This window comes from Humulus lupulus, chromosome 9, assembly GCF_963169125.1.
Source record: "Humulus lupulus chromosome 9, drHumLupu1.1, whole genome shotgun sequence".
Lineage (NCBI taxonomy): Eukaryota > Viridiplantae > Streptophyta > Magnoliopsida > Rosales > Cannabaceae > Humulus > Humulus lupulus.
Genome location: NC_084801.1, coordinates 159,059,774 through 159,084,990, shown reverse-complemented (window position 1 = coordinate 159,084,990; position 25,217 = coordinate 159,059,774). Strand labels below are relative to the sequence as shown.

General features: G+C 39.8%; 1 protein-coding gene across 1 annotated transcript; it reads right to left on the bottom strand.

Annotated features, from left to right (window-relative positions):
* Positions 1–3,732: 3,732 nt before the first annotated feature.
* Positions 3,733–23,921, bottom strand: LOC133800226 (uncharacterized). The gene is made up of 4 exons (XM_062238181.1): positions 23,889–23,921; positions 4,908–5,288; positions 4,258–4,368; positions 3,733–4,050 (listed from the first exon to the last, which is right to left on the bottom strand). Exons 1-4 carry the CDS (start codon positions 23,919–23,921, stop codon positions 3,859–3,861), a joined length of 717 nt encoding a protein of 238 aa, XP_062094165.1. The 3' UTR covers positions 3,733–3,858.
* Positions 23,922–25,217: the final 1,296 nt, after the last annotated feature.

Here is a 25,217-nt window from a genome sequence, read left to right as displayed (position 1 = left end):
GCAGCCTCGCGAGACGGGGTGGTCTCGCGGATCAGGGGGCCTCGCCAATCTGATGGCCATGCGAAATGGGGGGGGGGGGGGGGTACGCCCAGGTGACGACCTTGCACTTTCCCTTGATGAGATTATGAGCATCAACAAATACTATCCCACATATTTCGGGTAGTTACTCTATATGTGCAAATAGATTAAATGGCATTAAATGCCTGCAATCCGATGTAAAAGGAAATGTCCCCTAAAGACTAGGGGGCTTATAACTAATCAAATAATATCCCCTGATTGTAGGGGATTTTCAGCAATAAATGTAGACCGCGTCTCTTTATAGATGACTCATTAGGACATTCCAAGTTATTATCCCATATTATCAAGGCCATATTCTCCCAGGTTTCTTACTGGCTTTCGAGCCATAACACATCCCGAAGTCACATTGCTTCGAGCTCGTACGCGCATCAGGCTCGGATCCCCTGATCCGAGGTCATCCTCGAGAACAGATGTACCTCGGGGTCTACCTTTCGAGCTTGCGAGGATTTCGAGGCTACCATCTTCGAAGTCGTCTCGGCTTTGCCAGCCCGAAGTTTATATTTCAAATCATATTCCAGACCTTACGAGTTCATCCATTATGAACCCAGATTTCGAGGTCACAATTTTCATGGCTCGAAATCTGGGTATAACATCTTGCCCCCTCAAAAGTATTCGTTCGAATCCCATGAGAAGGAAACTTTTGAACTACTTTATTCGGGAACCGTACCGTCACATACTTGAGAATGGGCACGTGTCAATTAAAGGGTAATGGGGTATGATTTATTGGCATTTGAGAATGTTGAGATTAGCGGGAATCGGAGAGCGTTAATTATAATTAACGGTATAGGTTGGAAATGACGAAATTACCCTTGGGAGTGTTTAGAAGCTTTTAAATTGGCCTAGGGGCATTATGGTCTTTTGACCTTAAGGATTTTTATCAGCTTTGGGGTTTAGAAAGCTGTGGAAACAGAACAAAAACAGAGTCTCATCCTCATCATTTTCTTCTCTCCCGTACATGTTCCTCCCTTCACTTCCCTTTGAATTTTGAGAGGCCAAATTGAGGAGTTAAGCTAGGAAATCAAAGGTGGGAGCTTAGGAACTTGATTCAGCCATGAAAGGGGATTCGAAATCAAGTTTGAGGTAAGTTCCAGCCATGAGTTTAATGGTATACCCTGTTTTTCTATTAAGTGTTCAGTTCAGGATTTGATGTGTTAGTTGTGAATTAATGGAAGTTCTTGAGTTTGGAAACTTGGGTTTTGATGAGGGAGAGTTATGGGTGATGTTTAGAGGTTAAATTGGGTGTTAGGTTGGTGTTTTGGATTGGTTTGAGGGCCTGGTTCCAAGGGAAAAACGCAGGGGAGTTTGCTTGTGCGTTGCTGGTTTTTGGGCTGATCAGGGTAATGTGCCGCGGCCTGGCTATGGCGTGCCGCGGCCTGAGTGTGCTTCTGGGTAAATTTAGGCTTCTGTCTGAGGGTGAGCCGCGGCATGGCTATGGTGAGCCGTGGCCCATCAAGGCAGATTTGGCCAAAAATAGGTTTTTGGCCTGGGGATGCTTGCCATAGGCCTCGGGGTTGATCCTACTACCCGGTTAAGTGTGGATTGATGTCCCGGAGGCTAGATATTGGTTTGGGAACCTATGTTGGTCATTTTTATTAATGGTATCCTATATGTTTGGTTATGACTAGGTGACCGCTAAAGGACTAAAATCTGATCGTTCTCAAAGGTCGTTTCTTTTATTAATTCTCGCTCGAACCCAAGGTAAGAAAACTGCACCCCATATGTGACATGCATGGCTATGATTGATGCATGTTGGATGTTTAAATGTAAAAATTGATAGCATAATGAATGCTTGGAAATCTTGCCCATTTGCATATGGTTGTTATTAAGGCATGCTGGTTGGTTATATGTGATGCATGTGATGCACGAGAAACATGTGATTAGGGCATGCCATGAATGATGAATATGAGATTGGTTAGAGCTTAAGTCTCTGCGTTTGTGTGTGATTATAATTATGCTAGCAACTATTTAGTAAGCATTCTGAATGCCCTATTCTTGGATAATTGGCATATGATACACATTGATGGCATTGCTTACCTGTGCATGGTACTGGCTAATTAGTCAGATTTGGCAAAGGTGCTAGTATCAACTGTGAAGCCGTGACTTACTAGTCAGGTTCGGCAGTGGTACTGGGCACTGGTCACACAGGGCTGACTCACTAGTCAGAATTGGCAAAGGTGTTAGTATCAACTGTGAAGCCGTGACTCACTAATCAGGTTCGGCAGTGGTACTGGGCACTGGTCACATTGTACTAACTCACTAGTCATGACAACCCTAGTGTGTAGTGCAAGCTATGTCGATTGGACCTAATCGACCCTCTGCATTGAATGACTCAAAGAGCATTAATGCAAGACCGGCCTCAAGTTCGATGAATATAAACAAGCATTTATCTAGCCAAAGGCTAGTCATGTAGAGACATTGCAGGAAATGGGCACTGGGCCCCTAGTGACCTGGTTGTCAGTCACTCAGTATGGTTTACCAGAACCTTAAGTGATATTCACTCATTTGATCAGAGCCACGAGCTCTGCATGATCATTTTGATCATCATATGCATGGCTTGGGCACTGAGGCCCCAGTGACTTGCTTGTTGGTCACTCAGCATGGTTTACCAAAACCTGATGAAGGTTAGAGGCTTACCCAATAGCCAACCTTCCACTTGAATTGGTGACTCGCTTGCCAGTCACTCAGTATGGCTTACCAGAACCTCTAGTGTTACGACACTCATCTGATTAGGATTGACTTGATAGTCCTCCAATCGGAAGGCCAGGACTTCTTGTCCTGGATACTCCAACATCTGTCTGAATTCATTTGCATGCTGAGTAGAGCTATGAATGCTAGGCATGCCAGATATGATTTGATATCATGATATGACTGTTTATGAGCATATGAGTTTTCTTGCTGGGATTCGGCTCACGGGTGCTTTGTGGTGCAGGTAAAGGAAAAAGGAAGCTGGACCATCCTTGAGTTGGAGATCTTAGGTGATGATGTGTACATATGCAGCTACTCGACCAATACTTGGGCGAGGTTTGAAAGTGGAACTAGGGCTGAACCCTGTTTTGCCGCTTAGAACGGCCTGTTGTAAACACTTTCTTGTATTAAACTCTGAAATTATATTTTCTGGGATCCCAATGTATACAGTAAACGTTCTAGTGAAACATTATACCTTAACCAACGTTTTTAACCCCTAAACCGCTAGTCTTACTTAGTTACACGTTTATGGCCAAATGGCTTGATTAGTGAGTTTAGCATTGTTTGCAACGTGCACTGTAGCGGTCCCTGGAGTTGGGGCGTTACAAATGCCATTTAATCTATTTGCACATATAGAGTAACTACCCGAAATATGTGGGATAGTATTCTGCAATCTTCTCTATAAATAGAGAGGTCATGCACTATTGTAAAGGACCGAACTTTTGTGAGCTTAAGGAAAACTCTGGAGAATTCATCCTTGAAGGATTTTCAGAGATATTCTTAAGTCTTAATAAGAAAGACTCGTGGACTAGGCAGATTTAACTGCTGAACCACGTAAAAAATCGTGTTTATATTATCATATTTTTATTGGCCATTACTAGTTATTGTGTACGTGCTCTTCTTTCACTGTTGACGAAAAACGGCGTCAACACACGTCAATTTTATAAAAACTTGTAAACCTGACAACCATTCAAAATAAGATAGCAAATAAATAAAAAGATTATATGTATGCATGGTTTATACTTTATAGAACCCAAACAAGTAAACTAAATGACACCAACAGTCAATCACAAGATCAAAGAGGTAAGGGAAATATCAAGGAACCTCAAAAAGACTTAGGCATTCCTCCATGAGTTTGAAAAATAATCTAGTCCTTGCAATGCTCTTCTGCCATGCTTTCACAAGTGATGCATCATCAAGATTGCGCACAATTTGCAAAATAACTATGAGAACTTCACGCTTTTCAACAGCATTAAGGTTGTAAAAAACAGGCATCTCATCCAAAATCTGCATAGACCACATCACTAATTAGTGAACTAATTGGAGATAGAACTTTGATAATTATACTGTATCATAACATAAATCATTTACTGTTCAATAGAGAAATATTAGCTTGAGCAGTTACAATCTAAGAATATCATTGTGAAATACATAGTTGTTTATATGCAGCATTCCCTCATAAGGAAAAAATAAAGCTTCGATGGCACCATTTACCTGGCCAATAAGAGGAAAATACAGTTGCGCAATATATAGTTTATCTTCAGGCTTCTGGTATCGAGCATCAAATTCATGCTTGCACATAAGGACCACCAGAATTCTAGCAGCCTACACAGACAAGCTTATATGATTACAAATTACAACAGAAATAAAAATATGTAACTGCATCTCACATGAAACTTATTACACTACAAGGGTACATAAACAAGCCAGGGTCAAAGGATGATTTTTACTATGTTTGTTTTCTGTTTCAAGCTATATTTTAGCTTACTGAGATCGTCCATTGATCTCTAATCTTTGTATTTTTTTCCCATGATTAATACAAAGAATTTTCTTTTTTTTTAAATAAAAAAAAAAAGATAGCATATATAGAATCCTAGCTACCCATATTAACAAATAGTTGTTCAATTAGACAAATCATCAAACAGCTGGAGTGCAATACCAAAATGAAGCAATATATAAAAATTGGTTTTCACTACCTATAATTTAATTGGAATACATCAAAGTTTCCAAACAACTTCATACAAAACCTTACAAAACAGAATATATAGGCATTATAAATCTATTCATATATATAATATTTATACATATATTTCTCAAATCTATATACATATGGAAAAAAAAATTGTTAAAGAAAGCATACTTACAGCAGAGACCACCGTCGCGACCCCTGCGAGGCCACCGCTCCACCAGCTGCGACAAATTAAGGGGCATACCTCAGATTGTTCAATGCCCCAACAGTCATTTAGTTGTCCAAAAGTAGAGCCTGGAGGCTTCTGCTCGCGGCCGAGAATGGGCCACCAAGCCCCAACGAGCCACCAAGCCTCCGCGCCGTCCAGCCCCAACGAGCCCCCAAGCCTCCACGTCCACCCAGCCCCTGCGTCGTCGAGCCCAGACCCGAGACCCCCCCACCCGCCGACGAGCCCAGCCCTCGAGCCACCAGTCGTTGCTATCGAGCCCAGCCCCGAGCCCCCTGCCGCCGAACAGCCCGACCCCCTTGCCGCAGTCGACCACCATTCCCCGAGCCCCTACCGTTGTCGTTCGAGCCTAGCAGAAAAAATGGGATAGAGAGAGGGAGAAGGGAAAGTATCGGGTGGGAGAAAGGGATTTGGGTATATGTATATATTTTTTTATTTTATAAATAAAAATCAGATTATATTATTTAGATAAAAAAAATGTGATTATAAAACTCCCAATTTTATATTCCTAATACTATAAAAAATAATTTTAAAAATCACAACTATACAAATTCTTTTCAAACTTATAATAATTGTTATTTGAAATTTAAATTGCTATTTAATTTAAATATTAGGTAAAAGTGCACTTTAGTTAACTTTATTTTAAAAATATATTAATTAATTTTTATTAATATTTTTTTTAATTTTCATATAAATTTTAAATAAATAAATAATGCCATATATTATAAAAATTATAACTAGTAAATTTATATGTTAAAATTATTTTAAAATATTTTTCCAATTAATAAAACAATTTATTTTTAACTAATACTAATTTTATAAATACGTTAAACAATAAGTGGTTTTATGCTCTTTTACTAACAATTTTAAAGACTTGATTTGGGAGTCCTTAATACTCTTTTATGACTCACAAAGCAAGTCCTTAAAAGTCACCATTTCTAATTTTTCAGCTCAGGTGTTTTTAGGACTCGCTTTGCGAGTCCTAAAAGAGTATTAAGGACTCTCAAAGCAAGTCCTTAAAATTGTTAAGTAAAACACTCATTTTTTAGCCCTGATTTTTTTAGGACTCACTTATTTTTTTAGGACACTCATTGCGGTCCTAAATTGTGTTTTTTCAAGACTCTCAATGAGTGTACTAAAAACTTCATAAATATTTTTAAGGACTTTCATTTATGTGCGTGTCCTAAAAAAGTGTCTCGTAAAGGGTATTTTGTAGTAGTGATTATACCCAAACTTTTTTTTGCGGTAAATATACCTAATGTTTTTAAAATGTTGCGCTTTTATACCCTTTTTTAAAAATTATATTGATAAATAATAAGAAAGTGAAGGAAAAATACAGTATTTTAGTTATTTTTAAAATTTTAAATCATTTTCACTTTCAAAATAATTAAAACTTTTATTTTTTCTTTATTTTTTTTTTTAAAAAAACTTATATTTTAAATTGATGAAAATATATATATATATAAGTTTTTAATTATTTTAAATCATTTTTATTAATTTTAATAAAATATTTATTAATGTTTAATTTAAAATAATTATTTTGAGAAAGAATAAGAAAGAGAAAATAATTTAAAATATAAAAAATTATTAAAATCCTATATTTTTCCTTCACTTTCTTATTATTTATCAAAATAATAAAAAATAAGTATAAAAGTGCAACATTTTAAAAATATTGAGTATATTTACTGCCAAAAAAAGATTGGGTATAAAAGTGCAACATTTTGAAAACATTGGGTATTTTAGTCGTCATTTACTCTTTTTAAAAATTAACATTTTGACCATGTATTTATTCAAAGTGTTAAAAATTATTTATAAAAAGTAAATTATATAAATCTATATAATTTATGTTTTCTATAAGAGTTCACACCATTTTGAACTTTGTATTTTAGCCAATTAACCGTTTGGGCCATTTATTTTTTAAAATTAACTTGTGGACCTTGTGTTTTGTCAAAATTTTGATTACCCGTTTGGATCCTTTATTATTTTTTTAGAGGAGTGTTAAAGAAACTCTCTATTGCACTCTCTTTTACACTCTCCTTCATTTGTGGATATTATTCAATTTTTTATGTTTTAATATTCTTTTTCAAATCATTAGTGGAATCCACATGTCATTCATTGATTTAATAAAGTACAAAAGAGAATGTAATATAGAGTGTATTTAGCATTGTGTTTTATCAAAATGTTAAACATACAAATAGATAGATTATTTATTATTTATTATTATTATTATTACTATATATGGATATTTTTAAATTGATACCTATTATTATTATTATTATTAAAAAATGAGAAAAAATGAGAAAATAGATTGAGTTTTTTCCTTAATCAAATTAATAGCCATAAATTAAAAAAGTAAAATAAAAAATGAGAAAATTTCATGGTTATTTATATTTATAATTTAATTAAACAGTTGTCGTAATTAAATATCTAATCAAATTTGAATTCAAAATAAAAAAAAATGTGAAAAAAGAAGAAAATAGAAATGGGGCTTTGGTGCAATTTTAGAGTGCTACGTAATTTTTTATAATAATTTTAAATATATATTTAAGGTAATTTTATATTTGTTTGATAAATATTATAATTTGAATTTATACATTTTGCAATTCAATTATATATATTTAACGTAATTCTATATTTGTTTGATTAATTTTATACTTTGTAAAATGTGAGTGAGAAATTTATACCTTTTTGTAATTCCTCCATTTTTTTAAGTTATGCTCTAATAGTAAAATTGTATTAAAAATATCTAATTAATCAATTATTTGTTTCTATCTCCTTTCAAGAAATTAATAGAATGTATAATATCATTTGAAAAGCAAGAGATGTGAAAAAACTAAACTAACAAAACAATATCAACATCAATTGTCATAATTATATACTTTTAATTCATAATATGTTTCTTGTTTCTAAAAAAGATTTTTTGTACTTCACATCAACCTCACATCTTTTGTTGCTGTTGGAATGTCCACTAAATTACAATCTAGAAAAATATTTATTTATTATAATGAAAACAAATCACAAATCCAAATAATATCATTAGTAATATCGTTTTGTAATAAGCTTGAGAAAATATCAAATGAGAGAAAAATATAATTATTATTATTCATAATTGATGATAATAATTATAATATTCTGTACAACTATTCACTTTTGAATAAAAAAACATAATTATATTATAATAAGAATGGATATTTGCGGTATAAATACTCAATGTTTTACACTTGTTACATTAAATACATAATCTTTTATTTTTACGGCAAAAATACTCAATGTTCAATATATGTTAAAGATAAATACCTAATCATTTTTCTTTGCGGAAAAAATACCTAATGTTTTTTAAATATTACTTTTTTCAATACCTACTATGTTGGAGATGTTAAGTGTCGACTCACCATATATGTCTCATTCTATAATTTAGGTATTTTTGTTATTTAAATTTGTATTAATTTAAAATGTCTTTTCAATTCATTTTTCTAATTTAAAATATTTTTAAAAAAATAAATATGAAATTGACCGATTACAGAGTGACAAATATCTGCTTAGTCAATATGCTTAACTGTTCCAACATAGGAGGTACTAACAAAAGTAATATTTTAGTAACTTTAGGTATTTTTGCCGCAAAGAAAAAAGATTATGTATTTATCTTTAAAATATATTGAACATTGAATATTTTTGCTGTAAAAAAAAAAGATTAGGTATTTAACTATAACAAGTGTAGAACATTGAGTATTTATGCCACAAATACCCCTAATAAGAAAATAGATATATAGAGAACCAAAATTCAAACAATACTAATATCAATACTTGGTTAGCTAATTAAATTCAAAAATACAAATATATTTTTTCAGTACATATAGTAAACAATATCATAGCACCATGATCCACGTTCAATTTCTTCTCCTTCCAAAAACGTAAGAAAAATATCAAAATCTATAAATCAACCATAAATAAATATACATATATTACACAATCGGCGAGTTCTCAATCAGTTAGTTCTATCTGCATTTGTCAGGTGCACAAAACTTACTTGAAAATAATTTTTGAGATATATTGCAGTGTCAACATAGTTTGATATTCATGTGTGTGTGAAAATATGCATGATATACATTGAAAGTCATGTACGTGTGTATGATACACGAAAAACTTAAGGAAATGTTGGTACACTTGGAAATGATACTCATAGGATATACACAAACCAACAATTTTATATATACATATATATTCATGTATATATATATAGAGAGAGAGAGAGAGAGAGATTTTTTATCTTGAAACTATAATTATTGATTACTACTCTTTTGAAAGCTAAGTCATGAAGCTAAATAAATTATGATATAAAAAAACTTAAGGAAATGTTGGTACACTTGGAAATGATACTAATAGGATATACACTGTTATACCCAGATTTCGAGCCATAGTAAATATGACCTCGAAAGCTGAGTTCGCAACAAATGGTCTCGTGAGGATTAGAGTGATCTAGGATTGTAAGTCGAGCCTGCAAAGTATGATATATGGTCTCGAATGCGGTGATCTCGAAATGATCTCGATCTCGAAAGGTAGTTCCGAGAATACCTTCATCTTCAGGAACTTCGGAGCATGGGTCTTGAGCTCGATATCCCATCTCGAAAGCAACGTTAGCTCGGGAGATGTCAATGGCTCGCATAATGACATGAAACCTGAAATGCTAAAGTCTTGGAGATACGCTATAACCACCTTGAATATCTACAAGTATTGTAAGCATGAGATGTAATCCTCATTTATTGATGTAAATCCCCAAGAATCATGGGATATTATTTAGTCAGTTATGCGTTCCCTAGTCATCAGGGACGTTTCCTTTTTTATCTGATTAAAGGCATTTAAAGCAATTTATTTTTATTCACAAAAGAGTAACTACCCAATATATGTGGGATAGTATTCGGCAACCTTCTCTATAAATAGAGAGGTCATGCACCATTGTAAGGGACCCGAAATTCTGATCCTTGGGAGAAAACTCTGTAGAATTCATGCTAAAGAATTGTTCAGAGATAATCTTGAGGTTAATAACAGAGACTCGTGGACTAGGCAGATTTAACTGCTGAACCACGTAAAAAACCGTGTGTTTGATTCGTTTGTTTCTTTTGGCCATTGTCTTTAATTGTTTACGTGCTCTCTTCTTTTATTTGTTGACGAAAAACGGCGTCAACAGTTTGGTGCTTTCATTGAGAGCCTTAAGCATTCATCCCTGAGAGATTCATGGCTGCAAACAATCAGAACACTCCTGAAGAAAATTACCCAAGGCGTCCTGGAAAACAGCCAATGGAGAACCCGGACGCTGATGAAAGGAGTGGGCCCTCTGATTCCCGGGGACCACCTCCACAACCAAGGGATGAGGACATGTACTATAACCCTGAACGTTATGTCCCTATTGTAGAATTGGAGAATCGGCAGCTGAAACAGTTGTTGGCAGAAGCCAACAAACGTAACGAGGAGTTGACTAGGATAGCCGCAGAGGCGCAGGTGGCTCAGCCCCCGCCTCCGCGCGAAGACCAAGTCCCTCCTCCAAGGGACGTGCACGTTCCTCCCCGGAGGCCCCGTGGACGTCCACGAAAAAATGCTGCCACAAGGAGGCCGGCACAACCTCCAGCACCAGCAGAGCCATCTGCTCCTTCTAGGCCTCAGAGGAGTACCCGAGCTCGGGTCCCTCCTAATCCACCTGCGGAAGCACCTGCAGGAACTGAGAATAACCGAGCTCCTACCAAGGCTCGGACTCAAGTTCCTGGTAGTGCACCGAACGCAACTGGCCCATCTCGGGCAAATTCTGGACCCTCTAGGCCAAAGCAAGGGAGGCAGCCACCGTCACCTATACGGTTCCCTCCATCTCCCGTAAGATATCCTTCACCTCCCCGTAGAAACGCTCAACCTGTTCAGAATCAGGATCAAGGGCGTACGGGGGATAGGCAAGGACACAGGGAGACTTTCCAGGAGTGGAGAGGCGCACAATCTGAGAGAAGTCAGACGTCCCGGTCTCGCACTGCGGAGACAAGGCGACACGGGAAGAGCCCATCTCGAAACGACCGATCAGTAAGTTTCACCAGTGACGAGTCCGGAGAAACCAGGTCCGTCAGTAAACGCGACCGAGGTCGTAAAAATACTGGAAGCCGCAAGACCCGTCCCGACCTGCGGAATCATCTGAATCAGAGCAGGGGGAAAGGAGATCAAACGAATCCGGACCTAAGGAATCACCTAAATGGGCGTAGAGATCCCTCACGGAGACGCGAGCCTGGGATCATAATCAATGACTGGAAATTCCAGACACCGCCTAAGGACCCAGTCCAAGAAAGGATTGATCAGCTCGAAAAAGCCTTTAGGCTTTTGAAGAATGAACGAGGGAACGGTCGATATGAGGACTCTGATGAGGAGCTCGAGTCGTTTGCTCCCAATATTTCTAACACTCAGTTTCCCCAAGGGTTCCGGATTCCTCACGTCCCAGCGTTTGAGGGAAAAACTGACCCATGTAGCCACCTGAGTACATTCAACACTATCATGAGAGCTAGTAACGTGGGTTACGAGCTCAGATGCATGTTGTTTCCAACATCATTAGCCGGACCTGCCAAGAGTTGGTTCGAGAAGTACAAGAGACACTCGATAACCTCATGGGATCAGTTGTCTAGGGACTTCAAGAAGCAGTTCCGGGCTATGATGGGAGTCAGACCAGAGGCATCCACTTTGACCAACATCCGACAACAGCCGGGCGAAACACTGAAAAGCTATCTAACAAGATTTAATCTTGAGGTCGCCCGAGCTCGAGATGTGGATGACAGTGGGCACCTAATGGCTATCCGAGCTGGTGTTTTACCCGGGAGTGCCCTTTGGGATGAGATGCAAGGGAAACCGGTGAGGTCGATAACCGAGTTTAACAGACGGGCGCAGAGATTTGTCAATGTAGAGGAGGCGAGGTCAACGCTCAAGGCGACCTCGCAGACCAAAACTACAACGATAAACATTAACTCCGCCTCAACCTCGGCTGACCCAGCAGCTCCACAGCCTACCTCGGAGAATCCCTCCAAGAGGAAAAAGAGCGAGGGAAATAACCCCGAGGCTGATGGAGGAAAGAAGAAGAAAGGAGAAAGGTATTTCTCCGTATATAAAGTGCACACCGAGCTCAACGAGTCTCGGGAAAACATATACCTGGCTAATGAAAACCAGGTCCCCTTCAGGCGTCCGGACCCTATGAGGAATCAAAAGTCCAAGAGGGATTCCAACAAGTATTGCCGGTTTCATAGGGACACCGGACACACAACTGATGAGTGCCGACAGCTGAAGGACGAGATCGAAGGATTGATCTCGAGAGGTTATTTCCGGCAGTATGTCAAAAACCAGAATACTGGACAGACTACTGCCAGCCAGAGAGTAGCCGCGCTTCCGGCAGCACAGAATAATAACTCCCGATCTCGGGAAGAAGACAGGCCTCCGCCGATAGATGGAGAGGACGTAATAACCATCTCGGGAGGTCCTCATCTCGCGGGAGGGGGTAGAAATGCTCAAAAGCGATATGTGAATGAGCTGAAGACAGGGGACGGGTCTCCTTATGAACCCGAACCAAGGGCACCAAAAAGCCAAAGGGTTGAAACTCAGCCTATAACCTTCACCGAGGAGGATGCCTCCCATGTCCAGTTCCCTCATCATGATCCACTTGTCATCACCCTACAGCTTGCCAACAAAAGAGTGCGCCGAGTTCTCATAGACAATGGGAGCTCAGTTAACATTCTTTATAAAGCAACACTAGAAAAAATGGGACTCTCCCTTCGCGACCTGAAGGCTTGTGCAACCACGTTGTACGGCTTTTCTGGAGAAGGAACCGCCTGTATGGGGTCCATCGAACTCCCTGTGACCTTGGGAGACTATCCAGTCTCGGTGACCAAGATGATGGAGTTCGTGGTAGTAGAGTTACCATCTGCCTACAATGTATTGCTCGGGAGACCCGCCCTGGTCGGGCTGGGGGCAGTTTCATCTGTAAGGCATCTAGCCCTTAAGTTCCCAACTCCGAGCGGAGTCGGAACATTGAAAGGAGATCAATTGGCAGGAAGGGAGTGCTACAGCATTTCCTTGAGGGGAAACAAACAAACGAGCGCTCAAGCACTCGTTGTCATACAGAATAAAGATGGGACAGTCTTAGAAATTGATGAGGAGATCGATCCGAGGATTGAGGAAAAGGTTGACCTCCAACCTTTGGAAGAGCTCGAAGAGGTTCAGCTCGAGGAAGTTGATCCCTCAAAGAAGGTGAAGGTCGGGAAACACCTCCAAGACGAATCAAAATAGCAATTAATTTGCTTTCTGAAGAAAAACCAGGATGTCTTCGCGTGGTCACACTCTGACATGGTGGGAATAAGCCCTAATGTAGCGAGCCACGCATTTAATATAGACAAAATCTTTCCCCCGAAGCAGCAAAGGCGAAGGCAGCTGGATGAAGACAGAAAGAAAGCACTAAAGGAGGAAGTGGACAGGCTAAAAGCAAATAATTTCATAAGGGACGCTTTTTACCCTGACTGGGTGGCCAATCCAGTGTTGGTTCCGAAGCCCAATGGGACGTGGAGAACGTGCATTGACTACTCGGACCTCAACAAGGCCTGCCCAAAAGACTGTTTTCCCCTGCCGAGAATTGACCAGCTCGTAGACGCCATGGCGGGACATGGGCTGATGTCGTTCATGGATGCCTATTCTGGATATAACCAGATTCCCATGCACGCCCCCGACCAAGAGCATACGAGCTTCATCACAGATAAAGGGCTCTACTGCTACAATGTCATGCCGTTCGGACTCAAGAATGCCGGAGCCACGTACCAGCGGCTCGTAAACATGATGTTTTCAGAGCAAATAGGAAACAACATGGAAGTTTATGTTGATGACATGCTTGTAAAGTCTCAACTTAACAAGAACCATGTTGAAGACCTCGAAGAGTGCTTTGGCGTGCTCAGAAAGTTCAACATGAAGTTGAATCCTCAGAAGTGCACTTTTGGGGTGTCTTCAGGAAAATTTCTGGGTTTCATTGTCAATTCTCGTGGGATCGAGGCTAATCCGGACAAAATAAAGGCCCCGATCGATATGCCTTCACCTCGAAAGCATAAAGATGTTCAAAGCTTGACTGGCAGGATGGCAGCTCTGAGCAGGTTCATCTCAAAGTCGACGGACCGCGGTCTCCCATTCTTCAACTTATTGAAAGGAAGTAAGAAGTTCGAATGGACAGATGAGTGCGAGCTAGCCTTTCAGGAGCTCAAAAAGCACTTAGCCGAGCTGCCCATCCTATCGAAGCCTGAGACAGGAGAAGTACTATTCCTATACCTCTCAACTACCGAACACGCGATAAGCGCGGTGCTCGTTCGAGAAGAAGAGAGAGTACAGAAACCCGTCTACTATATCAGTAAAAGATTACTGGGGGCAGAGTCAAGATATCCACTAATGGAGAAGCTCGCCCTCAGCCTAATCCACTCATCTCGCAAGCTCCGCCCTTACTTTCAGGCACATCCTATCCATGTACTAACAGATCAACTACTAAGGCAAGTCTTGTCTAAACCAGAGGCGTCTGGTCGACTCCTTAAATGGGCTGTTGAGCTCGGACAGTTCGAGATCACCTACCCTCCGAGAACGACCATTAAGGCACAAGCCTTGGCAGACTTTATAGTGGAGTGCACTGGTATAGCCGACGACGAGGTAATAACCACGGCCCACAAGCTGTGGAAACTCTACGTCGACGGCTCGTCAAATGAAAATGGAGCAGGGGCAGGAGTTATTCTGATCACTCCTGCAGAGAGCAAATTTCACTCTGCGTTAAGGTTCGGCTTTAAAGCATCTAATAATGAAGCTGAGTACGAGGCTTTACTTGCGGGACTACGAATAGCAAAAGAGCTCAAGGCCAAAGCTATACATTGCTACAGCGACTCCCAGCTCGTGGTTAATGAAATCTTGGGAGAATACCAGGCTCGTGGCACAAAAATGGCAGCTTATCTGGAGAAGGCAAAGTCCGCATTAGAGTTTTTTGAGTTTTATGCAATCGAACAGGTTCCCCGAGAACAAAACTCAAATGCAGATGCTTTAGCTCGGCTCGCCACCTCCGCCGAAAATGAGGAGCTGAATGTTATACCCGTAGAACACCTGCCAGCACCCAGTATTACTGAGCCTGACAAGGAATATGTGTGTATGATCGAGACAGAGCCGACCTGGATGAGCCCGATCGTTGAGTATCTCGAAAATGGAATTCTTCCAAAAGATCGAAATCAAGCTCGGAAACTAATGTATCAACTTCCTCGTTACACCATCCTGGACGGAAGGCTATACAGAAGAGGGTATTCCATGCCATTGCTCAGATGTGTGACTCCTCCCGAGGCAAAGAAGATTATTGAAGAAATTCATGAAGGGTTCTGCGGAGACCATACCGGGGGGCATAGCCTATCCAAGAAGATTATACGCCAAGGATATTTCTGGCCAACCATTAAAACGGACTCTTTCGAGTACGTGAAAAAGTGCGACAAATGCCAGAGATTCGCCACGATACCCCGAGCTCCACCTTCCGAACTGACCATGTTGACATCCCCATGGCCTTTTGCGGTATGGGGCATCGACCTCATAGGCTCACTCCCAACCGGCAAAGGAGGAGTAAAGTATGCTGTGGTCGCGGTTGATTACTTCACAAAATGGACGGAGGCTGAACCATTGGCGACCATAACTTCAAAGAAGATCCTAGATTTCGTGGTAAAGAACATCGTATGCCGATATGGAGTGCCAAGAAAGATTGTGTCTGACAACGGAACCCAGTTTGATTGCGACTTATTTACGAAATTTTGTAACAAGAACGGTATAATAAAGAGATTTTCGTCAGTGGCCCACCCTCAGGCGAATGGTCAGGTCGAAGCCGTTAATAAAACTCTCAAAAGTTCTTTGAAGAAAAAGTTGGAAGAAGCAAAGGGACGATGGCCTGAGGAATTACCTCAAGTCCTTTGGGGATATAGAACTACAGCTCGGACATCAACTGGACATACCCCATTTTCTCTAGCATACGGCTGCGAGGAAATGTTGCCCATTGAGGTCGAAATTCCTACGATTCGAACTCAGATTTACGACCAAAGTTCCAATCATTCTCAGCTCGAAGAAACCCTAGACTTGATCGAAGAAAAGAGGGAGGAGGCTCAGTTGAGAAATGCTGCTTACCAGCAACGAACCACAAGATATTTCAATAAAAGGGTTCGAGATCGAAAGTTCGGAGTAGGAGATCTGGTATTGAGACGCGTATTCTTAGCAACCCGAGATCCAGCAACAGGAGTACTCGGGCCAAACTGGGAAGGACCATACCAGATAGAATCAGTCATCCGCCCTGGCGTATACAAACTTGCGAGATTAGATGGGAGCCTCATACCACGAGCATGGAATGGCGAACACCTTAGACCTTATTATCAATAGTATAGGAAAAGTGTTGCCTGTAACCATGATTTTCTATCTATGTTTCTTTGCTTTTGAATAACATGTCTACTTTGTTTCGCATGTAATTTATTTTTTATTTTTGCAATCTCTCTTAAGTTAATAACCTATGGTCACACTCATAGGATATTAAGGGGGCATCATTGGTATACATACCACCAGCTTAAAAAATAAAAAATAATAAATAAAACATGAAGTGTTTGGATATAACCAAATACGCGAGCTTAAATAGTTCGGACTTAACCGAGCGATCTTAGATAGTTCGGACTTAACCGAGTTATCAAAAACATACTAAGTGTTTGGATATAACCAAATACGCGGGCTTAGATAGTTCGGACATAACCGAACTACCACAAACCTAAAATGTTTGGAGTTAACCAGATGTGCAAGCTTAACAGGTTTGGAACAAACCAGCCAAATTATCGATCGATGATAAATGGGAACCTAAACCTATTGCGAAATATGTCGAGGTCGAGGCTGGAATATCCTAAAGAAAAATAGTTTCGAACTCGTAACCTCGGAGCCAAAATACTGAGGAAGAGGAAAAGTGACTAAAAAGATAACCAAATCATTCATATTACATACCATATAAGTACTTTCGAGTTCATGGTTAAAGTAATATCCGACCTTGATAAGTAACGAGGTCGGAAACGGATAATTCGAATAAACTATGCATGAATGCATCGAATTTCGAGCCTAAATCCAAACTATGTTTGTATGCATAAATAAACATAACCGGTTCATCAATTATAAAAATGTGCAAAATATTTCGAGCCAAGAAATGTAAAGCATGTAAAAGAATTAGTTAAAGAAATTGTATCAGCCCCATGGGCATAAAATAATTACATAAGGGGACGCAGCCCCGATAACTGATCTCCCCGAGGTCAGACTCAGTAAAGAGGAGTCTCCTTGGCCTACTCAGCATCAGTGGCACCGGATCCCTCAGGACGAATAGCATGACTATCCTGCTGGGCCGCCTCTCGAGCAGCTGTACTTGCCAAAAGACGGGCATTCCACTGCTCAACATATGTGGCTTCGAGAGGACCCAGGAAGCTGGTGTCAAGCTCGGCATTGTCGGCCCAAAGCTTGTACATGGCCTGGTCGACCGCTTTCTCCCTCTGCTCCTTAGACTCATTCAGGAGGCGGGTCTTCTCGCTCTCCATGAAATCGAGGGTGGCAGACTTCTCCTCTTCGAGCTTGGCATTGGCCTTCTCGAGCTCAGCGTTTGACTTTTCAAGCTCCTCGAGACGGGTCTTCAATTTTTCAAGTTCAGACTTCGAGTCTTTGAGCTCGTCATCCATCTTCAGCTCGAGATCCTTCGACTTCTGAGCCAGAGATAAGCTCGTTTGCACCTCGTTGGTCAGCTTGTAGTTGAGTTGTGCTGAAACAACAAGGGCCTGAAACACAAAGAACGAATCAGAATTATAAATTGAGACATAAATACTCTAAATAGAGTTGAGAAGGCTACCGCGGCGGAGAGTTCGATACTCTTCTCATAAAGAGTGTTGCAGTCCGAGGCCTTGCGCACGAGGTCCCAGTGGTCGGCGCCAAAGCCAGAAAAGCTCTGACCCACCCGAGAAAGGACGTCCGAGCTGAGAACCGCCCCTTCTGTCCCAGCGGCGCCATCAAGTACATATTCCTCAGTATGAGTTCGGGCCGTTGGCAGCTGAACCGTTGAGGTAGAAGGTTTCTTCGGGGGCCGAACAACTATTAACCGGGTCTCGGTGGGAAGCTGCGAGATGGATGCAGTAGGGCCTGACCCATCAACCTGGGCAGTCGGTTCCCTGGAGGTGTTCGCAGTGATCTGGGCCATGGGAGTCGTCTCGTGATGTTTAGGTACCTTGGACTGTCGGTCGGGCCTCTTTGGTATCCTCGGGCATTTGCTCTTCTGGGCGCCAGCTCCCCCATCACTAAAGAGCACGACGTCGAGGTCGGGATTCATGGCACCTGCATAATGACAGTGAGTTAAACAATGATAATAACTTTGGGAAAAGATGTAAACCAGTTGAAGAAAAAACCTAACTGAGACTCTCCCCCGAGCTCGAGCTTGGGGACCATGAAATTCCCCCGTCTTCAGAAGAGGCGGGGGGAGTGCCTTCCCTATAAGTTGGAGATAACCTCGAAAGGTCCCTATAATCATTGGTCCCATACTGCACAGCTATCCCATTCCACACCTCGTCCGTGGTGTACATAGTGTCGTATTTCCCGAGCCCACTATCAAACCTATGGACACAGTCATCTACCCAACTCCATATGTAGAAGTGGTATCTATCCTGTGGGCACGAGACTAGTCTATTGGGCCTGTGTTTTAATAAAGTGGGGGACCACATTCGCGAAGTAGGAAGGGTTTTACCTCCACCGGAGTCCGAACTCGAGGCTTCGTCATTGGCCTCATTTCCCGACCGCGGACTTCTCGAGCGAATTGGGAGAGATGCTTTCCTTTCTCTCCTAGGAGGAAGGATGCCTGTGGGCAGTGGCACTTCCTCCCAGCGTCCATATTTTTTACTGGACCAGTCAGAGGTTGACTGGCACTGTCCCAACAACCCACAAGCTCGTAGCTTGTCCTCATGTAATAGAAATGAGAGAGACCTCCTGCCGTATGGGAGTCGGAGCAGGGCCTCTCTGTGCTCCTTCATTGTTTCGTCAGGGGTGGGACGCTGAAAGTTAGCTGAAAGACGAGGTACACTTCAACTAAATATGGATTTTAGGGCTAAAATTCCGTGCTTAAAAATAGAAAGTAACGAGAACACTTACGAATCCGCCTGAACGAACGGTGTCGAGACGGGGACAGACCGTCTGTCCAGAAAAAAGCCTTCTTGAAGTCAGGAGGGTGGTTCGGAAGATCTTCAAAGATCTTTGTCTCTTTGGGGTAGCTCGAAAGATAGTAAAAACCATCTCCTTCCCGAGCTCGGGAGGGATTACTCTTCAAACAAAAGAGATATAAAATCTCTTGGGGTGAAGGCCCTATCCACCCCAGCTCGTGGAACAAGGACCTCAGGGCAGACAGCACCCTGTATGAGTTGGTGTTGAGTTGGAATGGAGCCAACCCAACAAAATCAATGAAGTCTCTGAAAAAGGACTTCAGGGGCAGCAAAGCTCCTGCCCTTATATGTTCCTGGCTCCAGGCCGCGTATTTCACACTGGAATCGCGGCCCCCAGGAGCGAAACAGCTCCGTTCATGCCTTGTCGAAGCTCGACACTTCAGTGTGTCCAACGAACTAAGGCCATGGAGGGCCAAGATATCAGTTATTTGGTCGGTGGTAGTAACCGAGCTCTGGTAGAATTCGGCTTCAAACATCTCCCTCCTAGGCTGCGAAGACGAAGGCTCCGCCATTAAGGAAAACTGGAGTTCCCCTGGGTGGTATGCAACCGTGACTTTTAACGCTGGGTCGAGGGGAATTGGCCTAGGTCCAGGGTTGGGCTCCGGATAGATGGCTTCCCGAAGAACTTTTCTCTTCTTTTCAATGACCTCGTCTATCTGACGACGATAATGGGCTCGAATGTCCTCCTGCTCGCGCGCAAGCTCGTATTCTTTTATCCGACGTTGGTTCCGGGCAAAGATCGATTCCGGGCTCGGAGATTTGGGCTCGTAAGGGATTGCTCGTAATGACCCCCACCGTCTTTTCGGATTCTGTGACATCTAACGAGAAAGAAAAAATGGTGAGGGCCATGCATGCAAGAATCACGAGCTCGATGGGATGAGCTCGGAGATCTAAGGACAAGAAACTAAGTATTAAGACCCTCACTAAAGAGTCAGAGCACGTGTTCCACAAGAAAGAAAAAAGAGCGTGGATGATTTTTTTGAAAATCCCGAAATTCAAGGGAAAGGAGAGTGGCGATTAGCCAGGAAAAGCGTTTTTGGGTTTCGTGTATTTGTCAAAGCCCATGTTTTTATCCGAAAGCTTAATGTACAAGAAACGCTGCCTAAGAATTTCAAAACCCAGGAAATAGGAACCACATTCAAACGTCGAAACTGGGTATAAACCAGAGACGAACATCCAGAGTGAAAATCCAGAAAGCATAAAAACCTATCGGTTCAAAACCTCCTATCGTATCATGCTAAGAACGTAAACTAACATACACAGCAAATACAGTATAAAAAGAACAACAAAAATGGCGTACTTACACAATGATGGTGATTGCAGCAAAATCGTCGAGTGGAGAAGAGGTTGCAAGAAAGAACTCACTGACTCGTACAAACCAGGATTCCTTTGTTTCTTCGGCCTAGAAAACATGCACTGAGTGTAAACTGTGATAAGAAGTTTAGGGAGTGTTTTTCTTTTTTCTGGCTTGTGATGAACAAATGTGAAGAAGACGAAGAGGGGGTCTTGTATATATAGGTGGGAAAACTAAATTAATCAGGAGCGTTGATTAAATTCCTCAACAGATCGAATGGATGGGGATCGGTGACAAGATGGCGCCGAAAAGTTGTTAGGCGAACGATCGTGGGCGTGTTCCCAAGGTACTCAAGTACCTAAAGTGAGCAATACCCATCTGGCACGTGTCCATTTTCAAGAGTGTGACGGTATGGTTCCCAGAAAGAGTAGTTCAAAAGTTTCCTTCTCTTAGGATTCGAACAAATACTTTTGAGGGGGCAAGATGTTATACCCAGATTTCGAGCCATAGTAAATATGACCTCGAAAGCTGAGTTCGCAACAAATGGTCTCGTGAGGATTAGAGTGATCTAGGATTGTAAGTCGAGCCTGCAAAGTATGATATATGGTCTCGAATGCGGTGATCTCGAAATGATCTCGATCTCGAAAGGTAGTTCCGAGAATACCTTCATCTTCAGGAACTTCGGAGCATGGGTCTTGAGCTCGATATCCCATCTCGAAAGCAACGTTAGCTCGGGAGATGTCAATGGCTCGCATAATGACATGAAACCTGAAATGCTAAAGTCTTGGAGATACGCTATAACCACCTTGAATATCTACAAGTATTGTAAGCATGAGATGTAATCCTCATTTATTGATGTAAATCCCCAAGAATCGTGGGATATTATTTAGTCAGTTATGCGTTCCCTGGTCATCAGGGACGTTTCCTTTTTTATCTGATTAAAGGCATTTAAAGCCATTTATTTTTATTCACAAAAGAGTAACTACCCAATATATGTGGGATAGTATTCGGCAACCTTCTCTATAAATAGAGAGGTCATGCACCATTGTAAGGGACCCGAAATTCTGATCCTTGGGAGAAAACTCTGTAGAATTCATGCTAAAGAATTGTTCAGAGATAATCTTGAGGTTAATAACAGAGACTCGTGGACTAGGCAGATTTAACTGCTGAACCACGTAAAAAACCGTGTGTTTGATTCGTTTGTTTCTTTTGGCCATTGTCTTTAATTGTTTACGTGCTCTCTTCTTTTATCTGTTGACGAAAAACGGCGTCAACATACACAAACTAACAATTTTAGATATACATTTTGCATGTATACACATATATTCATATATATAGAGAGAGAGATTGAATACCTTGAAACTTGAATTATTGATTATTACTCACTTGAGTCATTGAGAGCCAAGCCATGAACCTTAATAAATTCTTAATCAAATTAATATTATGTGTATATATATTGATATTTTTAATTGTTAAGCAATTTTAGTTTGGAATTTGAAATTTTTTACCATTTTGTTTTTTTTAAGTTAGATATTTAAGTATTAATTAATAGTTATTTACGTTTTTTTTTATTTATAGATAGATGCTATTTTTAAACTACATTTGTTAAATCACATATATCTAAAATACATTACTACATTAATTTATAAAATATATTTTTTGAATGTATTAATTTATATATAAGCATAGTTAGTAGTTACGTTTTTTATTTTTTATTATTACTATTTTTTTAAAACGTGTAAAATAGATAGAGTAAATAATAATATCTTATAAATATCTTATTTAAATTTAAAAAACATGTAACTACATATATTTTTAAAACGTGTATGGTATATTTTTTAAAAAATTACTACATTATTACAATCTATAAATTGAATAAAAAAATAGATTAAAGGAGAAAATAAATAGAGTGTTTTGGATAAATTTTAGTTTTTTAAACATGTGAAATGTTAGGAAAATATATGTTGTATCAATGGAAATGGTAAAAACTATTACAACTCTAGACAAAATAATACAAATAAACTAAGATTGATTAAATATTTTTACAACTCTATGACTAAAAAATACAAATAAATAATAGAAAAATTAGAAGAAGAGAATGGTGAAATACAACGCTAAAAAAAAGATACAAATAAGTAAAAGTGTTTGAAACAAAAAAAATAAAAGATTACAACTCTTAAACAAGAAATACAAGTAAATAAGACAAGAAGAATATAAGAAGAAAAGCAATAGTAGAAAATGCAAGAACAAGAACAAAAAGCAAGAAACTCTCACTCACACAACCAAATTGAAGAGTGTTGGGGATCACCAACTTGAACAAGGTTTGAAACATTTGTCCAAAAGGTTATTTCCCCCTAACTCAAGCACTAAGGGAACTCTCAAAATGCTTGGAAATAGTTTTCTGGAATTATCAAGCCTCTAGGTGTTTTCTAGCCAAGTGCTCTAATGGATAGAAAAATTGTGCCTTACAATTGAGTAATAGGCTCCTATTTATAGAGTTTAGAGACACCCTTTGAATTTCAAATTCCACCAACTCCCATGGCTGTTACCAATAATTAATTGGATGTTTATGGAATTAAAAATGAGATTTGTGAGTTATTTGTGTTTTTGGAGCCGTTCAAAGAGGTTGGAAAAAACAGAAATTTGGTTAGTCAGATATTGTGGCCGTGACCATGGGCATTGTTGGCCGCAGCCGTGGCTCGTTGTCCCGCAGGTCGTGGCCACTAGTGCTCCTGGCTGTGGCCACTGCCCAATTTCAGCACACAAAATTGTGTTATTTTTTCAAACGGTTCCAAATCATTCCCAATTGATTTTAACCCCCAAAACACATTATTGGGGTTAAAATCATATCTCTAACAGCCATTTCACATATGGCTTTAAGAAATTCAACTCAAAATTGTGTAACAACAAATCTACACAATAATGGGCAATATTTGGAAGTTATAAATTTGTAACACCAAATATGTTACATATTTGGATATTCACATATATCTAAATATTGTAACTCTCTTTTATACGTTACAATATGTGACAATCTTTGTCAGATTTATTTAATCTAAAACATTATATTATAAAATAATATAGCATTCCCCCACTAGATTAAATAGTTATCTATTGTAACACTTATTTAATCAATCAACATTATATTTTAAAATATAACATATCCCTCACTTGATTAAATAATAACTCTCTCTTATAGAAGTCATTGCATTGGTGCATAAAATAAAGTGTTTTTCAACTTGAACTTTACTATAGTGTAATTATCACAAAATTTGTTGAAAATATGGTTGTACTAGGCATTGAACCATCTTTTCATGATAACAAATCAGTGATAACACACACACCTTTGCCATGTTCACTTGAGACCTCTATGTCTCGTTTTGCACCATTAATAGCCATGTGCACTTTCCATTCATGGACATTCTTGAGAATACTCCCAATTCTCATGAGAGGCGGTAGCACCCCTAGGTCCATATAGGTAGAACTCTTACAGTATTTTGTTACCAAAAATACTTGTCTTCACAAGACTGAATTCTATTAAAAAAAACCTCTCGGTTTTAACCCTCAATTTGGTAACTCACAAGTACTCAACATCTCAGATGTGACTTGTTTTGAGTACAACTAATATTCACTCGAATGACTTGTTATTACCTATTGAACCTAACACTAGTTAAATAACTAGTGTTAAGATAGGTTACCATCAATCATGAATCTCTTTAGGAAGTTTAGGTCCCATCCCTCGAGATGATGTAGCCACTAAATCTCTTGTTAGTGGCTTAGTGAAAGGATCCGCCAAGTTTTCACTTGTTCTCACATAGGATATTGAGATAACTCCTCTTTGAATCAATTCTCTTACGTATCAATATCTTAGACTAATGTGTCTAGACTTCCCATTATACACTCTGTTGTATGCTCTAGCCAATGTTGCTTGGCTATCACAATGTATCGATATAGTGGATACATTCTCTTTGATTATGGGTATCTCTATCAATAGATCCCTTAACCATTCAGCCTATTTGTCAGTAGCAGCTAGAGCTATAAACTCTGCTTCCATAGTGGAATGAGATATACAGGTTTGTTTCTTGAACCCCAAGAAATTGCACCCCCACCAAGTGTAAATACCCAACTAGTGATTGACAAGTTGTTCCCAAGATTGGATATCCAGCTTGCATCTGTATATCCTTCTAAGATTTAAGGAAAATTGGAGTAGTGAAGGCTTAGTCCTTTGGTTTTCTTGAGATAACCTAGGACTCTCCCAATAGCCTTCCAGTGATCCACACTTGGATTACTTGTAAACCTACTAAGTTTACTTACCGCAAATGCTATATCAGGTCTAGTACATTGGGCAATGTACATAAGACTGCCTATAGCACTAGCGTACTCCAATTGTGCCACCGCTCTTCCTTTATTCTTCTCTAGTTTTACACTATGATCGAATAGAGTATTGGCATCTTTAACCTTGAGATGGTTAAATTTGTTCAATACTTTCTCAACATAGTGGGCTTGCCTTAACGCAAAACCTCACTATGTTTCTTCACTTTTATACAGAATATGGTGTCAACTTCTCCAAGATCTTTCGTCTTGAAGGTTGATGATAGAAACATCTTCCTTTCTTCTATCCCTTTCATGCTATCACTTAGAATAAGCATGTCATCCACATATAAGCAAACAATGATCACATATCTCTTACAAGTT